The 20,314-nt window shown below is 42.9% G+C and overlaps 1 protein-coding gene across 15 annotated transcripts in view; it reads left to right on the forward strand.

Moving 5' to 3' along the window:
* The window catches only part of LOC134339996 (uncharacterized), a 147,507-nt gene that overhangs the window by 75,924 nt on the left and 51,269 nt on the right, over positions 1–20,314 (forward strand). For 7 of the 15 annotated variants that reach the window (XM_063036837.1, XM_063036838.1, XM_063036842.1 and 4 more), the window contains exons 16-26: positions 470–589; positions 2,881–3,153; positions 3,650–3,781; positions 8,668–8,799; positions 11,019–11,279; positions 12,825–13,097; positions 13,595–13,726; positions 16,886–17,017; positions 17,862–18,134; positions 18,616–18,747; positions 19,473–19,604. In XM_063036837.1, coding sequence (XP_062892907.1) covers positions 470–589; positions 2,881–3,153; positions 3,650–3,781; positions 8,668–8,799; positions 11,019–11,279; positions 12,825–13,097; positions 13,595–13,726; positions 16,886–17,017; positions 17,862–18,134; positions 18,616–18,747; positions 19,473–19,604 — 1,992 coding nt within the window. The remainder of the gene's footprint in view (positions 1–469; positions 590–2,880; positions 3,154–3,649; positions 3,782–8,667; positions 8,800–11,018; positions 11,280–12,824; positions 13,098–13,594; positions 13,727–16,885; positions 17,018–17,861; positions 18,135–18,615; positions 18,748–19,472; positions 19,605–20,314) is intronic. The other 8 variants (XM_063036840.1, XM_063036848.1, XM_063036839.1 and 5 more) reach the window with 7 other exon arrangements.

Raw genomic sequence — 20,314 nt, forward strand, 5'->3', positions numbered from 1 at the left:
TGTTTCGAAGCACTTTACAAATGTATCAGGCGTGTCGTTGTTCATTTGAATAAGTAGAAATATATAGCGTGTGGATCTCTGCCGGGCAGGCAGGATCTGAGGAGACAAGAAGATGACATTTTTGTTTCGGCAGTTCCCCGCGATATATGTTGACACTCCCCCAACAGACACCCCAACTGTAGCTAGCATTTTCCAACATATTTCATCATTTACAGTCTCTTTTCCTGAGAGTTACTGTGCGTTAATAATCCTTTCCGACTCAATAAGCAAGTGCAGCCATACCAGGAATAGAGTTATTTAGTTGGTTGTCCTGTCTGATGGGTTGTCCCGATGCACTCTCTTTTATATTGTTCAAATATGATGTAAGTTGAGGGACTGATTTATTCTGCACCTCTGCACTATCAGCAAAAAGAGGAATTTGCAGTTATCCAAACATTTTAATTTCTGTCCCATTCTCGGACTGACACAGAAAATCTTGACATAGGCAATGCATCAGACGGCAATATACTACAAGAAATACATCCAGAAGAAGACGTCGAAAACGAGAAAAGAGGACGTGTGGAAGTTAAGCACCATGCTGATAACGAAGGTGAGGAAGATGTTATGGAAAGATACTACTCTAACGAAGTACAGTTCAGCTGACAGTTTACTCTGAGGATTGCAAAATATAAATCCGAATTACGTCATTAATCTGTTGTTGACACGGTACGTTTTTACTCCAGAAATTTCAGTGACAAGAAGTTCAGATACACACCAGTTATTTGTTCTTCGTCGCACTTCCGTGGTTTCGTATTTCTTTAAAACAAAACACCGCACCTACACATCGTGCTGCATTTATTCATCGCAATCTCTGTTCTGCGGCCTCCCTATTTAAAAAAGTTCCTGAAGCACAGTTCGAGCTAATACTGAGAGAGAGAGAGAGAGAGAGAGAGAGAGAGAGAGAGAGAGAGAGAGAGAGACGGAGAGAGAGAGAGAGAGAGAGAGAGAGAGAGACGGAGCGAGAGAGAGAGACAGAGAGAGAGAGAGACGGAGAGAGAGAGAGAGAGAGGCGGAGAGAGAGAGAGAGAGAGAGAGAGACGGAGAGAGAGAGAGAGAGAGAGACGGAGAGAGAGAGAGAGAGAGAGAGAGAGAGAGAGAGAGAGAGAGAGAGAGACGGAGAGAGAGAGAGAGAGAGAGAGAGAGAGAGAGAGACGGAGAGAGAGAGAGACGGAGAGAGAGAGAGAGACAGAGACAGAGACAGAGACAGAGAGAGAGAGACGGAGAGAGAGAGAGAGACGGAGAGAGAGAGAGAGAGAGAGAGAGAGAGACGGAGAGAGGGAGAGAGAGAGAGAGAGTCGGAGAGAGAGAGAGAGACGGAGAGAGAGAGAGAAAGAGAGAGAGAGACGGAGAGAGAGAGAGAGAGACGGAGAGAGAGAGAGACGGAGAGAGAGAGAGAGAGAGAGACGGAGAGAGAGAGAGAGAGACGGAGAGAGAGAGACGGAGAGAGAGAGAGACGGAGAGAGAGAGAGAGAGAGAGAGACGGAGAGAGAGAGAGAGAGAGAGAGAGAGAGAGAGACGGAGAGAGAGAGACGGGGAGAGAGAGAGAGACAGAGAGAGAGAGAGAGAGAGAGAGAGAGAGAGAGAGAGACGGAGAGAGAGAAAGAGACGGAGAGAGAGAGAGAGACGGAGAGAGAGAGAGAGAGAGAGAGAGAGAGACGAGAGAGAGAGAGAGAGACGGAGAGAGAGAGAGAGAGAGACAGAGAGAGAGAGAGAGAGAGAGACGGAGAGAGAGAGAGAGAGAGAGAGAGAGAGAGAGAGAGAGAGAGAGAGAGTACGTTGACAAATAAATGTAAAAGTCGGGAAAGTAGCCGAGTATAGCATCAAAACAGGATCCTGAACTCACAGATTAAAACGGAAAATGTACGCGTTAAATAAAGTAGAAGCTGAGGAGCTATCCCACGATACTGATGATTTGGAAAAACGTCCGACTAAGGCGGACAGAAATCAAGTTCCACTATGATTCAAAATTTATTGAAAAGACGTAAAAGACGTAAATAAGCAGTAGTAACTTGCTAGTGGAACTCTCCCGGACAGGCAGGATCGGAGGAGACAAAAAGATTCCACTTTTGTTCCGACAGTTTACCGGCGATATACGTTGACACTCCCGCAACAGACACGCCGTTTGTACTTAACACTTCCCTACATATTTCATTATTTGCAGTCTCTTTTCCTGAGTGTTACTGCACATTACTAATCTTTTCCGATTTAACAAGCCTGCCAAGCCATCACAGGAATGCAACTCGGCTTTGTTCGTATATTGAATTCGCTTGTCCCAATGCGCCCTACGTTACATTGTTGAAACAAGACATAAGTCGAGGGACCGATTTTCCGAGCTCCTTGAGAGGAATTCCCAATTATCCAAACAATAATTTTGGATAGAGCTTATCAACACCGAATACTGTGACTGGCTTGAAGTTTATTCCCCCTTTCTTGGTAATAACGTCTTGCCTTCCTGCTTTACACTCTGATACCTGCGACCTGTTAAGTCGGTGGACCAAAAGACGAAGTCTGATTAGAACTGATACTCGTATACGCAGGCACAGGCACACAAAGATGAAAAAATGCAAAAAATACACATCCGGCAGCGTCACAGACACTGCATTTTAGAACGTGAGAACTCACAATAAAAGGGAAAATCTCGGACTTCAAACTGTGGGCTTGTATCAAAAGGACGATTGTTGCCTCCCTCCGAATCCGATGATGATTGAACTCTCTTGCATAGTTTATATATTATGAATATTAAGTACGTTACTATCGCAAGCCCAAATGTTATTTCACACACCCGATCCAAATTGTTACTCTCAATGTTATTCGCTTATTGTATTTAAAATTCAACTGCAGGATTTGGCGGGATCACTGACAGAATAGCGTCAGATCACGACAGAGAAACAGTAAAACAACCTGCCAGTGTAAATGAGTCTGACAAAGGTGCGCTACAAAATACAGAACTAGTAGAAGATATTGCAGAAAAAGAGAAATCAAGATGCACCGAAGATAAGCACGGTGCCACGAACGGAAGTGAAACCAAGGCTACAGAAATGACTAATAAAGATCGGGTGAGTGGCTTGAGAGACGAAGAGCCAAAAACAGCGGAGGATGGGGGAAGAATTGTTGGTGAGTAAGCCTTAATCCGACAGTAATTGCCTTTCGAAATCCGTTACAAATTAAGCAGGCGCTTCGTTTTAATTTATTTGTATAAGCAGAGAGAAGTTGCTGGTGGATATCTGCCAGATATGTATGATCTGAGGAGGGAAAAAGAAACCATTTGTATTCCGGCGGTTTCTCGACGATACAGGTTGACACACGGTCCACAGCCGGTCGCTTTATAGCCTGCATTTTCCGTCATATTTCTTCATTTGCAGTTACTTTTCCTGACATTTACTGCACGTTAACTGCAGTTTCCGTCTCAATTAGACCGTGCAGCCGTGACAGAAATAAAGCTCGTCGTCCGTCGTTCATTCTATCGGATTGCAGCGATGCGCTCTCATTTAAATCGTTGAAATAGGACGTACGTTGCACAACAATTTGTCTTGCGCCTTTGCACGACCAGCCAAGAGAAAATTAGTTATCCAAACGTTTTAATTCCCGTCCCATTCCCGGTCTGACACAGATGTGGAAGAGAATCTTGACACCGACAATGAATCAGACGGCAAAATACCAGAGAGTATAGCAGCAGGAGGAGAAGCTGTCGACAAAGCGAAAAGAGGACCTGTGGATGATGACCACCATGCTGATAACGAAGGTGGGGAGGGGGGGGCGGGGGATATTATACTAAGACACTATTCTTAAGAAGTGCAAAATAGCTGATTGTTTACTCTGTGAATTGCACCGTATGTATCCGACTGGCCGATATTTAATCTATTATTAATTCAGCGCACGATTTTATTCGTGGAACTCCCATGACAAGAAATTTCAGAATCAGAATCAGAATCAGAGCTAGGCTGATTATCATCGGCATCTGACGTGAAATGTGTTAACAGCAGCAGCAGTTTAATGCACTAAATAATAAGGAAGTAAATAAATAAAATTTAATAATAATAATAATGAATCAGTCAATTACATTATAAGTATGTTGAATAGATGAAAAATAGTGCAAAAAGAGAAATATTGAATATTAAGAAAGGGAGGCATTGTCTAAGGTTTCAATGCCCATTTAGCATCCGATGGTAGAGCGGAAGAAGCTGGTCTTGAGTCGCTGAGTATGTGCCGTCAGGTTCCTTACATTTCCCTCTTTCCAGAGGGAAACAGTGAGAAAAGGGCATGTCCTGGGTGCGTGCGGTACTTCATTATGGACGCTGCCTTTCTGAGACACAGACTCCTAAAAATGTCCTGGGTACTTTGTCGGCTAGTCCCCAAGATGGAGCCCATTGGATATAGAACCCTCTGCAGCTTCTTTCGGTCTTGTACAGTTGCCCCGCCCCATACCAAACAGTGACGCAGCCTGTCAGAATATTATCCATAGGATATCTATAGAAGTTTTTTAGGTGTATTTGCTGAAAATACAAATCTCCTCAAACCGCGGCTTGTTTATGACTGCGTCGATATGTGGGGAACGCGTTAGATCGTCAGAGCTTTTGATACCTAGGAACTTTAAACTACTCACTCTCTCCTCTTCTGATCCCTGTTTGAAAATGGGTATGTGTTCCTTTGTCTTAATCCTTCTGATGTCCAGACTGAGCTCTATCATCTTCCTGACGCTGAGTGCCAGGTTATCGCTGCGGCATCACTACACGAGTTGGCATATCTCACTCCTGTGCACCGTCTCGTCTCCTTCTCACATTCTACCAACAATGGTTGTATCGTCGGAAATCAATAGCTGGTATCTGAGCTGTGCCGAACCACACAGTCCTGTGTATATAGGGAGTAGAGTAGAGTGCTGGGCACACACCCGCGAGGTGCACTAGTGTTGATCGTCAGCGAAGACGACCGATTCGCACGGACTGTGATATTCTGATTAGGAAGTCGAAGATGCAATTACAGTGGGAGTTCCAGAAGACCAGGTTCTGTTACTTCTCAGTCAGGATTGTGGAAATGATGGTATTAAATGCGAGCTATGTTCGGTGAACAGCATTCTGGCGTTGATATTGCGTCTGCCGTTGCTTCAGATGTAAATACGCCAATTACCTTTTTAGTTCTCGCATTTCCTTGGATTAGTACTGCTTTAAACACCGCAGTGCACTTCATGCTGATTTTGTCGTTGCAATCTCTGTTCTGCAGCCTTCCTGTTTAACAAGTCTGTAGCACATTTACTGCTAGTACTGAGAGAGAGGGAGACGTTTACAGATGAACATACGAGTTGGATAGGCAGCGTAGTAAGTCATCCTAAAATGTCCTGTACTAACATATAAAAGTGGAAAAAGTACGTGGTAAAATGTGTAGACGATAAGAAGCTATCCCAAGATACCAATGATTTGGGAAAACGCCCGACTCAAAAGGACGGCAAACAATTTCCACTCTGTTTCAAATTCTCTTGACACGACGTTGATATCAGTATCGACCCACGAATGTAGCGACGGACAGAATCAGACATAAAAGTACATCGATGGTAGATCAACCTTCGACAGATGGGGAACTGAGAGTTGCAGAGAATACAGAAAACAAGATGAGTCGATTTTAGATAGACCTTACCTATACCTGATACTGCGGTTAGCTTCGAGCTTATTCCACATTCTTGCTAACATTACTGCTTTGCACTCTGATACCGGTGACATATTAACTCGGTGCTGCAAAAGTCAAAGGCAGGTTAGAGTTGATCGCTATATTGACAGGTACAGGTAAATGTGTACGTCCAGCGGCTTCAAGAACAGACTATTTTAGAACATTAGAACTCACAACAAAAGGGAAGATCTTGGGCTTGAAGCTGTGCTGCTCGTATCAAACAGATGAGTGTGGCCTCACTCCAAATCTGATGGTAATTGTGCTCTCCTTCCAAGTTTATATATTATTGGATGTGAAGTGCATCATTACCGCAAGCCCAACTGCAATTCCCTGAACCCGATAATCGGAAGTGTTTCTCTGGATAATACTCCCTTATTCCATTTAATATTTTCCTGCGGGAAATGGCGGGATCACTTGCAGAGTGGCCGCAGAACAGGATTCAGAAGCAAAAGAGCAACTTGCCGGCGTGAATATGTCTGAGAGAAGCGCCCTGCAAAATATAGAAAGAGACGAAGATATTGCAGATAAAGCGAAAAAAATCACCTGCCGAAGATCAGCAAGAAAGTCAAGCCGAAGCTACAGAAATGACTGGTAAAGATCGGGAAATTGGCGTGCGAGACGACAAGCCAGGCACATCGGAGTTTGGTGGAAGGATCGGTGGTGAGTAAGCTTTAATTCGACGCTGATAGTGTTTCGAAGAAAATACAAATTATGCAGGCATTTGGATATTTAGTTGAATATGAAGAAATATATTGCGAGTGGATCTCTGCCGGACAGGCAGGATCTGAGGAGACCAGATGATGCCATTTTCGTTCCGGCAGTTCCCCGCGATATATGATGACACTCCCCCAACGGACACCCCGACTGTAGCTAACATTTTCCTACATATCTCATCATTTGCAAGCAATTTTCCTGAGTGTCACTGCACGTTAATAATCCTTTCCGACTCAATAACCAAGCGCAGCCGTGACAGGAATAGAGTTCTTCGTCGGTTTTTTGTCTGACGGGTTGTCGCGATGCGCTGCCCTTTATGTTGTTTAAGTAGGATGTATGTTGAGGGACTGATTTGTTGAACGACTCTGCTCATTCAGCAAAGAGAGGGATTTCCAGTTATCCTAACAGTTTAATTCCTATCCCATTCCCAGTCTGACACAGAAAAATCTTGACATAGGCAATGAATCAGACGGCAGTATACTACAAGAAATACAACCATAAGAAGACGTGGTAAAAAAGGTAGAAGCTAAGAAGCTATCTTCATACCGATGAGTTGGAAAAACGTCCGACTAAGACCGACGGAAATCAAGTTCCACTATGATTCAAAATTTATTGAAAAGACGTAAATCGTAAATAAGCAGAAGGAAACTGCTAGTGGACCTCTGCCAGACAGGCGGGATCTGAGAAGACACATATATGCCACTTTTGTGCCGGCAGTTTACCAGCGATATATGCTGACACTCCGCAACAGACACTCCGATTTTATCTAATATTTCCATATATATTTCATCATTCTCCGTCTCTTTTCCTGAGAGTTACAGCACGTTAATAATCTTTGCCGACTCAATATGCCTCTGCAGCCATCACAGGAATACAGTTTGCCCTTGGATGTACATTAAATTGAGTTCTCCCAATACGCCCTACTTTACATTGCTGAAACAGCACATAAGTTAAGAGGCCGATTTTCCGAGCGCCTTGAGAGGAATTCCCAGTTATCGAAAACAATAATTTTAGATAGAGCCTACCAACACCGAATACTGCTGTTGGCTTGAAGTTTTTCTTCCCCATTCTTGGTAATAACGTCTTGCCTTCCGGCTTTCCAATTCTGATACCTGCGACCTATTAAGTCGGTGCACCAAAAGACAAAGTCTGATTAGAGTTGATACTCATATACGCAGGCACAGGTAGACACAGATGAAAAATTGCTAAAAATACACATCCGGCAGCGTCACAGACACTGCGTTTTACAACGGGAGAACTCACAATAAAAGGGAAAATCTCGGGCTTCAAACTGTGATCTCGTATCAAACAGCGATTGTTGCCTCCCTCCCTCCGAATCGGATGGAGATTGAACTCTCCTGCCTAGTTTTTATATAATGAATATGAAGTACGTTATTATCGCAAGCCCAAATGTTATTTCTCCCACCCGATCCAAAGGGTTTCTCTTAATGTTATTCCCTGAATGTATTTAAAATTTAGCTGCAGGATTTGGCGGGATGACTGACAGAATAGCGTCAGATCACGACCCAGAAACATTAGAGCAACCTGCCAGCGTAAATGAGTCTGACGAAGGCGCGATACAAAATGTAGAACTAGTAGAAGATATTGTAGAAAAAGAGAAAACAAGACGTAGGGAAGATAAGCACGGTGCCAGTAACGAAAGTGAAGCCGAGGTTACAGAAATAACCGATAAAGTTCGGGCAACTGGCTTGCGAGACGAAAAGACTACAACATCGGAGGATGGGAGAAGAATAGTTGGTGAGTAAGCTTTAATCGGACGGTGATTGTCTTTCGAAATCCTTTACAAATTAAGCAGGCGCTTCGATTTATTTATTTGAGTAAGCAGAGAGAAGTTGCTGGTGGATATCTGCCGGACATGTATGATCTGAGGAGACAAAAAGATGCCATTTGTATTCTGGCAGTTCTCGGCGATACAGGTTGACACACGGTACACAGACATCTTTTTATAGTCTGCATTACCCGTCATATTTCTTCATTTGTAGTCACTTTTCCGGATCATTACTTCACGTTAAGTGCAGTTTCCGTCTCAATTAGCCCGGGCAGCCGTAACAGAAATAAAGCTTGTCTTCCATCATTCATTCTATCGAGTTGTACTGAGGCGCCCTCATTTAAGTTGTTGAAATAGGACGTACGCTGCAGGAACGATTTGTCTTGCGCCTCTGCTCGACCAGTCAAGAGAAAATGTTCCAGTTATCCAAAAGTTTTAATTCCTATGCCAATCCCGGTCTGACACAGATGCAGAAGAAAATCTTGGCACCGGCGATGGATCAGACGGCAATGTACCAGAGAGAATAGCAACAGGAGGAGAAGCTGTCGACAATGCGAAAAGAGGACCTGCGGATGATGACCACCCTGTTGATAACGAAGGTGAGGGGGACATTATAGTAAGACACTATTCTAACGAAGTACAAAATAGCTGATAGTTTACTCTGTGAATTGCACCGTATATATCCGAATGGCCGAGTCTTTAATCTATTATTAATTCAGCGCACGTATTTACCCGTGAAAATCCAGTGACAAGAAATGTCAGAATCAAAATCAGAATCAGAACTAGGCTGATTATCATCGGCATCTGACGTGAAATTTGTTAACTTAGCAGCAGCAGTTTAATGCACTAAATAATAAGGAAGAAAATAAATAAATAAAATATAAGTATTAATAATAATAATAAAAGTAACAATAAATAAATCAATTACATTATACGTATTTGAATGGATTAAAATTTGTGCGAGAAAAGAAATACTGCACATTAAAAAAGCGAGGTACTGTCCAAGGGTTCAATGCCCAGTTAGCAATCGGATGGCAGTTCGGATGAAGCTGTTCTTGAGTCGCTGAGTCTGTGCCTTCAGGTTCTTTACCTCCTACCCTATGGTAACAGCGAGGCAAGGACATGCGCTGGGTGCTGACGGTGCTTAATAATGGACGCTGCCTTTCTGAGACACAGATTCCTGAAGATGTCCTGAGTACTTTGTAGGCGAGTACCCAACATGGAGCTGAGTGGATTTACAACTCTCTGCAGCTTCTTTCGGTCTCCTGCACTAGCCCCGCCCCATACCAAATAGTGATGCAGCCTGTCAGAATATTCTCCATGGTACATATGTAGAAGTTTTTCAGTGCATTTGTTGACGCACCAGATCTGCTCAATCACCAAATGAAGTATAACCGCTGTTGTGGCTTATGTATGACTGCATCGATATGTTGGGAACGGGTTAGAGCGCCAAAGGTGTTGACATCTAAGAACTTTAAACTACTCACTCTCTCCACTTCTGGTCCCTCTATGAAAATTGGTATGTTTTCTTTGGTCTTAACCCTTCTGATGTCCACAATCAGCTCCTTTGCCTTCCTGACGTTGAGTGCCAGGTTGTCGCAGCGGCATCAGCGCACCCTCTCGGCACCTTCTGAGAATCTACCAACAATGCTTCTATCGTCGGCAAATCAATAGATGGTATTTGAGCTGTGCCTGGCCACACAGTCATGTGTATATAGAGAGTAGAGCAGTGTGCTGAGCACACACCCCTGAAGTGCGCCAGAGTTGATCGTCAGCGAAGACGATATGTTATCACCGATCCGCACGGGCTGTGATATTCCGGTTAGGAAGTTGAAGATGCAATTGCATGTCAGAGTTACAGAGGCCCAGGTTCTGCAACTTTTCAGTCACGATATGGAAATAATAGTATTAAATGCGTGCTATAGTCTGTGAACAGCACCTGACATTGTTATTGAGTCCGCCGTTTCTGCAGATGGAAATACGCCAATTACTTTTTCTTTTTCTCGCACTTCCTTCGATTAGCACTGCTGTGAACAGCGCAGCGCAATTCATGCTGCATTTTTTCGGCGCAATCTCTGTTCTTCAGCCTTCCTATTTAACAAGTCTGTAGCACATTTACAGCTATTACTGAGAAATAGAGAACGTCCGACTCAAACGAACGGAAATCAAGTTCTAATGTGTTTGAAAATCTATTGGTAAGACGTTGATATTAGTTTCCATCCTCGAATGTAGAGACGGACAGAATCAGACTTAAAAGTAAATTGATGGTAGATCAACCTTTGACAGATGGGGAACTGAGAGTTGCAGAGAACTGACACTGAAGACCATTTCAGCCGATTTTAGATAGACGTTATCTATACCTGATACTGCGATTGGTTTCAAGCTTATTCAACATTCTTGCTAATAGGGGCCGGTATTACTAATTTGCACTCTGATACCGGTGACATATTAACTCCGTGCATCAAAAGGCAAAGGCAAGTTAGAATTGATCGCTATATAGACAGGTACAGGTAGACACGGTAGAAATAATGCTAAAAAAAAAAAGGTTCGTCCAGCGGATTCAGAGACAGAGTATTTTAGAAGAGTAGAACTCACAACAAAAGGGAAGATCTCCGGTTTCAAAATATGGTGCTCGTATCAAACAGACGAGTGTTGCCTCACTACGAATCCGATGGTAATTGAACTTTCCTGCCGAGGTTATATATCATGGATATGAAGTGTATCATTACCGCAGTCCACACTGTTATTCCCTGATCCCGATAATCGAAAGTGTTTCTCTAGTTAGTGCTTCCTTATTATGATTACTATTTACCTGCAGGAAATGGCGGGATCACTTGCAGAATGGCCGCAGAACAAGAAACAGAGGCAAAAGAGCAACTTGCCAGCGTGAATGTGTCTGACAGAAGAGCTCTGCGATATATAGAAAGAGAGGAAGACGTTGTAAACAAAGAGAAAAAAACACCTGCCGAAGTTAAGCACGAAAGTCAAGCCGAGGCTAAAGAAATGAGCTGTAAAGATCGAGTAACTGGCGTACGAGACGACAAATCAGGCACATCGGAGGATGAGCGAAGGATCGGTGGTGAGTAAACTTTAATCAGACACTGATTACGTTTCGAAGAATTTTACAAATTAAGCAGGCGCTTCGTTTTTTTTTTAATCTCAATAAACAGAGGTCAATTGCTGGTGGATCTCTGCCGGACAGGTAGGATGTGTGGAGACAAAAGGATGCCACGTTTGTTCCGGTAGTTCCCCGCGATATATGTTGACAGTCCCCCAACAGACACCCCAACTGTAGCTAACATTTTCCTACATATTTCATCATTTTAAGTCTCTTTTCCTGAGAGTTACTGCACGTTAATAATCCTTTCCGACGCAATAACCAAGCGCAGCCATAACAGGAATAGAGTTCTTGGTCGGTGGTCCTGTCTGACGGGTTGTCGCGATGCGCTCTCCTTTATGTTGTTCAAATAGGATGTAAGTTGAGGGACTGATTTGTTGAGCGCCTCTGCTCCTTCAGCAAAGAGAGGAATTTCCAGTTATCCAAACATTTTAATCCCTATCCCATTCCCGGTCTGACACAGAAAAATCTTGACATAGGCAATGAATCAGACGGCAGTATACTGCAAGAAATACAACCAGAAGAAGACGTGGTAAATAAGGTAGAAGCTAAGGAGCTATCCCATCATACTGATAATTTGGAAAAACGTCCGACTAAGATGGACGGAAATCAAGTTCCACTATGATTCAAAATTCATTGAAAAGACGTAAATACGTAAATAAGCAGAGGAAACTACCATTGGACCTCTGCCAGACAGGCGGGATCTGAGACGAGAAATATATGCCACTTTTGTGCCGGCAGTTTACCGCCGATATATGCTGACACTCCGCAACAGACACTCCGATTTTATCTAATATTTCCATATATATTTCATCATTTTCCGTCTCTTTTCCTGAGAGTTACCGTACGTTAATAATCCTTTCCTACTCAATATGCCTGCCCAGCCATCACAGGAATACAGTTCGCCCGTGGACGTAAATTAAATTGAGTTCTCCCATTGCGCCCTACTTTACATTGATGAAACAGGACATGAGTTGAGAGACCGATTTTCCGAGCGCCGTGACAGGAATTGCCAATTATCATAATAATAATTTTAGACAGATCTTATCAACACCGAATACAGCAATTGGCTGGAAGTTTCTTCCCCATTCTTGGTAATAACGTCTTGCCCTCCTGCTTTACATTCTGATACGTGCGACCTATTAAGTCAGTACACCAAAAGACAAAATCTCATTAGAGTTGATTCTCATATACGCAGGCACAGGTAGACACAGATGAAAAATTGCTGAAAATACACATCCGGCAGCGTCACAGACACTGTGTTTTAAAACGGGAGAACTCACAATAAAAGGGAAAATCTCGGGATCAAACTGTGAGCTCGTATCAAACGGGCGATTGTTTTTCTCCCTCCCTCCGAATCGAACGGTGATTGAACTCCCCTGCATAGTTTATATATTAGGAATATTAGGTATGCTACTATCGCAAGCCCATAGGTTATTTCTCGCACCCGATCCATAGTGTTTCTCTCTTTGTTATTCCCTTATTGTATTCAAAATTCAACTGCAGGATTTGGCGGGATCACTGACAGAATAGCATCAGATCACGACCCAGAAACAATAGAACTACCTGACAGCGTAACTGAGTCTGACAAAGGTGCCCTACAAAATACAGAACTAGTAGAAGATATTGTAGCAAAAGAGAAAACAAGACGTACCGAAGATAAGCACGGTGCCAGTAACGAAAGTGAAGCCGAGGTTACAGAAATGCTCGATAACGATCGGCTAACTGGCTTGCGAGACGAAAAGCCTACAACATCGGAGCATGGGGGAAAAATTGTTGGTGAGTAAGCTTAAATCCGATAGTGATTGTCTTTCAAAATCCTTTACAAATTAAGCAGGGGCTTAGTTTATATTTATTCGAATAAGCAGAGACAGTTTGCTAGTGGATATCTGCCAGATATGTATGATATGAGGACAAAAAGATGCCATTTGTATTCCGGCAGTTTCTCGACGATACAGGTTGGGACACGGCCCACAGCCGTTCACTTTATAGCCTGCATTTTCCGCTATATTTCTTCATTTAGAGTCACTTTTCCTGAAATTACTGTACGTAACTGCAGTTTCCGTCTCAATTAGACAGTGCAGACGCAACAGAAATAAACCTCGTCTCCCGTCGTTCATTCTATCGGGTTGTACCGATGCGCCCTCATTTGAATTGTTGAAACAGGACGTACGGTGTAGGAACGATTTGTCTTGCGCCTCTGATCTACCAGCCAAGAGATAAATTTCCAATTATCCAAACGTTTTGACTCCTATCCCATTCCCGGTCTGACACAGATGTAGAAGAGAACCTTGACACCGGCAATGAATCAGACGGCAATATACCAGAGAGAATAGCAACAGAAGGAGAATCTGTCGAAAATGTGAAAGGAGAACCTGCGGATGTCGAGCACCATGCTGACAACGAAGGTGAGGGGATAATCATAGAAGACCCTATTGTAACGAAGTGCAGTACAGCTGGCAGTTTACTCTGTGAATTGTACCATATTTATCCGAATTGCAGAGTGGGTAATCTATTGTTAAGTCACAGAACAGTTTTACTCGAGAAAATCCCATTCCAAGAAGTTCAGAATTAGAATCAGGCTAATTATTACCGGCACATGACGCGAACTTTGTTAACTTAGCAGTAACAATACATTGCACAACATAATATAGAAAAAAAAGGTAAATATAAGCTGTAATAAATAAAAAATCAATAAATCAATCAATCAAATGCATTAGAAATATGTTGAATAGATTAAAAATCGTGCAAAAAAAAAACAGAAATACTGTAGATTTTAAAAAGGGAGGTTTTATTCAAGACTTCAATGCCCAGTGAGAATTAGATCAATATTCCCCAATATTGATTGGTACCCGATTAGTTCTAAGGGTTTAGATGGGGCAGAATCTGTTATGTGTGTCCAGGATGGATTCCTGTCACAGTATGTGGACAGCCGATGAGGGGGAATGCCATACTAGATCTAGTACTAGGTAATGAACCGAGCCAGGTCACAAATCTCTCAGTGTGTGAGCATCTGGGGGACAGTGACCACCGCTCCCTGGCGTTTATAATTATCATGGAAAAGGATAGAATCAAAGAGGACAGGAAAATGTTTAATTGGGGAAAGGGAAATTATGAGGCTTTAAGGCTAGAACTTGCGGGTGTGAATTGGGATGATGTTTTTGCAGGGAAATGTACTATGGGCATGTGGTCGATGTTTTGAGATCTCTTGCGGGATGTAAGGGATAAATTTGTCCCGGTGAGGAAGATAAAGAATGGTAGGGTGAAGGAACCATGGGTGACAAGTGAGGTGGAAAATCTAGTCAGGAGGAAGAAGGCAGCATAAATGAGGTTTAGGAAGCAAGGATCAGATGGGTCTATTGAGGAATATAGGGAAGCAAGAAAGGAGCTAAAGAAGGGGCTGAGAAGAGCAAGAAGGGGGCATGAGAAGGCCTTGGCGAGTAGGGTAAACGAAAACCCCAAGGCATTCATCAATTATGTGAAGAAAAAAAGGATGACAGGAGTGAAGGTAGGACCGATTAAGGATAAAGGTGGGAAGATGTGCCTGGAGGCTGTGGAAGTGAGCGAGCTCCTCAGTGAATACTTCTCTTCGGTATTCACCAATGAGAGGGAACTTGATGATGGTGAGGACAATATGAGTAAGATTGATGTTCCGGAGCATGCTGATATTAAGGGAGAGGAGGTGTTGGAGTTGTTAAAATACATTAGGACAGATAAGTCCCCGGGGTCTGACGGAATATTCCCCAGGCTGCTCCACGAGGCGAGAGAAGAGATTGCTGAGCCTCTGGCTCGGATCTTTATGTCCTCGTTGCCCACGGGAATGATACCGGCGGATTGGAGGGAGGCGAATGTTGTTCCCTTGTTTAAAGAAGGTAGTCCGGGTAATTATAGACCAGTAAGCCTTACGTCTGTGGTGGGAAAGCTGTTGAAAAGATTCTTAGAGATAGGCTCTATAGGCATTTATAGAATCATGGTCTGATCAGGGACAGTCAGCATGGCTTTGTGAAGGGTAGATCGTGTCTAACAAGCCTGATAGAGTTCTTTGAGGAGGTGACCAGGCATATAGATGAGGATAGTGCAGTGGATATGATCTATATGGATTTTAGTAAGGCATTTGACAAGGTTCCACACGGTAGGCTTATTCAGAAAGTTAGAAGGCATGGGATCCAGGGAAGTTTGGCCAGGTGGATTCAGAATTGGCTTGCCTGCAGAACGCAGAGGGTGGTGGTGGAGGGAGTACATTCAGATTGGAAGATTTTGACTAGTGGTGTCCCACAAGGATCTGTTCTGGGTCGTCTACTTTTGGTGATCTTTATTAACGACCTGGATGTCGGGGTAGAAGGGTGGGTTGGCAAGTTTGCAGACGACACAAAGGTTGGTGGTGTTGTAGATAGTGTAGAGGATTGTCAAAGATTGCAGAGAGACATTGATACGATGCAAAAGTGGGCTGAGACGCGGCAGATTGAGTTCAACCCGGAGAAGTGTGAGGTGGTACACTTTGGAAGGACAAACTCCAAGGCAGAGTACAAAGTAAATGGCAGGATACTTGGTAGTGTGGAGGAGCAGAGGTATCTCGGGGTACATGTCCACAGATCCCTGAAAGTTGCCTCACAAGTGGATAGGGTAGTTAAGAAAGCTTATGGGTTGTTAGATTTCATAAGTCGAGGGATGGAGTTTAAGAGTCGCGATGTAATGATGCAGCTCTATAACACTCTGGTTAGGCCACACTTGGAGTATTGTGTCCAGTTCTGGTCACCTCACTATAGGAAGGATGTGGAAGCATTGGAAAGGGTACAGAGGAGATTTACCAGGATGCTGCCTGGTTTAGAAAGTATGCATTATCATCAGAGATTAAGGGAGCTAGGGCTTTACTCTTTGGAGAGAAGGAGGATGAGAGGAGACATGATAGAGGTGTACAAGATAATAAGAGGAATAGATAGAGTGGATAGCCAGCGCCTCTTCCCCAGGGCACCACTGCTCAATACAAGAGGACATGACTTTAAGGTAAGGGGTGGGAAGTTAAGGGGAATATTAGAGGAAGGTGTTTTACTCGGAGAGTGGTTGGTGCGTGGAATGCACTGCCTGAGTCAGTGATGGAGGCAGATACACGAGTGAAGTTTAAAAGACTACTAGACAGGTATATGGAGGAATCTAAGGTGGGCGCTTATATGGGAGTCAGTGTTTGAGGGTCGGCACAACATTGTGGGCCGAAGGGCCTGTACTGTGTTCTATGTTGTATGTTCAAAAGAAGCTGTTCCTGAATCACTGAATGTGTGCTTTCAGGCTTCTGTATCTCCATCCCCATTGTAGCAGTGAGATGCGGTCATTCGCTGTGTGCAGGTGGTCCTTAATAATGGACGCTGCCTTTCTCAGGCACATATCCTGAAGATGTCCTTGGTACTTTGCAGGTGCCTTTTCGCGTCGTCCCGATGCGCCCTCATTTAAATGGTTAAAGTAGCCGTACCTTCAGGGAACAATTTTTACAGAGCCTCTGTTCTACCAGCTAAGAGAGAAAATTCCAGTTATCTAAACGTTTTAATTGTTATCCCACTCCCGGTCTGACACAGAAATCAAAGAAAATCTTGACACCGGCAATGAATCAGACGGCAATATACCAGAGAGAAACACAACAGATGGAGAAGCTGTCGACAATGCGAAAAGAGGAGCTGCGGTTGATGAACACCATGCTGATAACGAAAGTGAGGGGGACACTTTTCTAACGAATTACAAAATAGCTGATAGATTACTCTGTGAATTGCAACTGGTATATCCTAATGGCCGAGTCTTTAATCTATTATTAATTCAGCGATGATTTTACTCGTGAAATTCCGATGACAAGAAATTTCAGAATCAGAGTCAGTCAGAACTAGGTTGATTATCATTGGCATGTGACGTGAAATTTGTTAACAGCAGCGTTAGCTTAACGTACTAAATAATAAGGAAGAAAATATATAAATAAAATATTAATAATAATAATAATGTTAATAATAATAATAAATTATTTTATACGTATGTTGAATAGATTAAAAGTCGTGCAAAAACAGAAATATTATATATTAAAAATAGGGAGGTATTGTCCAAGGGTTCAATGCCCATAGAGGAATCGGTTTGCAGACTGCAAAAAGCTGTTCTTGAATCGCTGTCTCTGTGCCTTCAGGTTCTTTACCTCCTACCCTATGATAAAAGTGAGAAAAGGGCATGCCCTGGGTGCTGGCGGTGCTGAATAATGGACACTGCCTTTCTGAGACACAGATTCCTAAAAAATGTCCTGGGTACTTTGTAGGCTTGTACCAAAGATGAAGCCGATTGAAGTTACAACTCTCCGCAGCTTCTTTCGGTCTTGTGCAGTTGCCCCGCCCCATACCAAACAGTGATGCAGCCCCTCAGAATATTATCCATAGTATATTTATTGAAGTTTTTACGTGTATTGTTGAAAACACAAAACTCCTCAAACTCCAAATGACGTTATTTCTCGCACCCGATCCGAAGTGTTTCTCTCAATGTTTTTTTTTCCCCCTTATTGTACTTAAAATTTAACTGCAGGATTTGGCGAGATCACTGACAGAATAGCGACAGATCACGACCCAGGAACAATAGATCAACTTGCCAGTGTAAATGAGTCTGACAAAGGTACGATACAAGAATCAGAACTAGTAAAAGATATTGTCGAAAAAGAGAAATCAAAACGTACCGAAGATAAGCACGGAGCCCGTAACGAAAATGAAGCCGATACTACAGAAATAACCGGTAAAGAGCGGGTAACTGGTTTGCGAAACGAAAAGCCTACAGCATCGGAGGATGGAGGAAGAATAGTTGGTGAGTAAGTTTCAATCCGATATTGATTGTCTTTCGAAATCCTTTACAAATGAAGCAGGCGCTTCGTTTTTATTTCTTTGAATAAGCAGATAGAAGTTGCTAGTGGATATCTGCCGGACATGTAGATGCAATTTGTATTCCAGCAGTTCTCTGCGATACAGGTTGACACACGGTCCACAGCCAATCGCTTGATAGCCTGCATTTTCCGTCATATTTCTTCATTTGCAGTCACTTTTCCTGAAAATTACTGCACGTTAACTGCAGTTTCCTTCCCAATTAGTCCGCGCACCCGTGACAAAAATAATGTTCTTCGTCCGTCATTCACTCTATCGGGTTTTACCGATGCACCCTCATCTACATTGTTGAAATAGGACGGACGTTGTAGCAGCAATTTGTCTTGCGCCTCTGATCTACCAGCCTAGAGAGAAATTTCCAATTATCCAAACGTTTTGATTCCTATCCCATTCCCGGTCTGACACAGATCGAAAAGAGAATCTTGACACCGGCAATGAGTCAGACGGCAATATACCAGAGAGAATAGCAACAGAAGGAGAAGCTCTCGACAATGCGAAAAGAGGACCTGCGGATGTCGAGCGCCATGCTGACAACGAACGTGAGTGGGTAGTTATCGAATGCACTGCTGTAACGAAGTGACAGCTTACTCAGTGAATTGCACCATATTTATCCGAATTGCAGAGTCGTTACTCTACTGTTAATTCACTGCACAGTTTCACTGGAGAAATTCCCATTACAAGAAGTTGAGAATCAGAGTCAGGCTTATTATCACCGGCACGTGACGCGACCTTTGTTAACTTAGCAGTAAAAATTAATTGTACTACATAATATAGAAAAAAAGATACATATAAACTGTAATAAATAAATAAAACAATCAATCCATTACATTATACGTATGTTGAGTAGATTAAAAATCGTGCAAAAAAAAACTGAAATGTTGTAGATTAAAAAAGGGAGGTATTGTCCAAGGTTTCAATTCCCATTGAAGAATCGGACGGTGGAGAGGAAGAAGCTGTTCCTGAATCACAGAGTGTCGGCTTTCAAGGTTCTGCATCTCCAGCCCGATGGTAACAGTGAGAAAAGGTCATTCCCTGTGTGCAGTTGGTCTTTAATAATGGACGCTGCCTTTCTAAGACACATATTCCTGAAGATGTCCTGGGTACTTTGCAGGAGCCTTATCGCGTCGTCCCGATGAGCCCTCATTTAAATTGTTAAAATTTCTTCAGGGTACTGTTGGTCCGGCGCCCCTGCTTTACCAGCTAAGAGAAAAGTTTCCAGTTATCCAAACGTTTTAATTCCTATCCGATTCCCGTTCTGACACAGAAATGAAAGAAAATCTTGACACCGGCAATGAATCAGACGGCAATATACCAGAGAGAATAGCAACAGAAGGAGAAGCTGTCGACAATGCGGAAAGAGGACCTGCGGATGATGACCACCATGTTGATACCGACGGTGAGGGAGGCAATATAGTAACACACTATTCTAACGAAGTTCAAATTTGCTGGTACATTACTCTGTGAATTCCAACAGATATATCCGAAATGCCGAGTCTTTAACCTATTATTAATTCAGCGACGATTTTACTCGTGAAAATCCCATGACCAGAAATTTCAGAATCAGAATCAGAATCAGAACTAGGCTGATTATCATCGGCATGTGACGTGAAAATTGCTGACTTAGCAGCAGCAATTTAATGTACTAAATAATAAGGAAAAAACAAAAACATATATTAATAATAATAAATAAATCAATTACGTTATACGTATGTTGAATAGATGAAAAATCGTCCAAAAGCAGAAAGACTGTAGATTAAAAAAGGGAGGTATTGTCAAAGGGTTCAATGCCCATTTAGGAATCGGATGGCAGAGCGGAAGAAACTTTTATTGAATCGCTGAGTATGTGACTTCAGGTTTTTGACCTCCTACCCTACGGTAACAGTGAGAAAAGGGCATGCCCTGGGTGCTGGCAGTAATTAATAATAGACGCTGCCTTTCTGAGATACAGATTCTTAAAGATGTCTGGGTACTTTGTACGGTAATACCCAAGATGGAGCCAAATAAACTTACAACCCTCTGCAGTTTGTTTCGGTCATGTGCAGTAGCCCCACCCCATACCTGATAATGATGCAGCCGGTCAGCAGATTATCCATAGTATATCTATAG

The sequence above is a fragment of the Mobula hypostoma genome, chromosome 31 (genome assembly GCF_963921235.1).
Source record: "Mobula hypostoma chromosome 31, sMobHyp1.1, whole genome shotgun sequence".
Lineage (NCBI taxonomy): Eukaryota > Metazoa > Chordata > Chondrichthyes > Myliobatiformes > Myliobatidae > Mobula > Mobula hypostoma.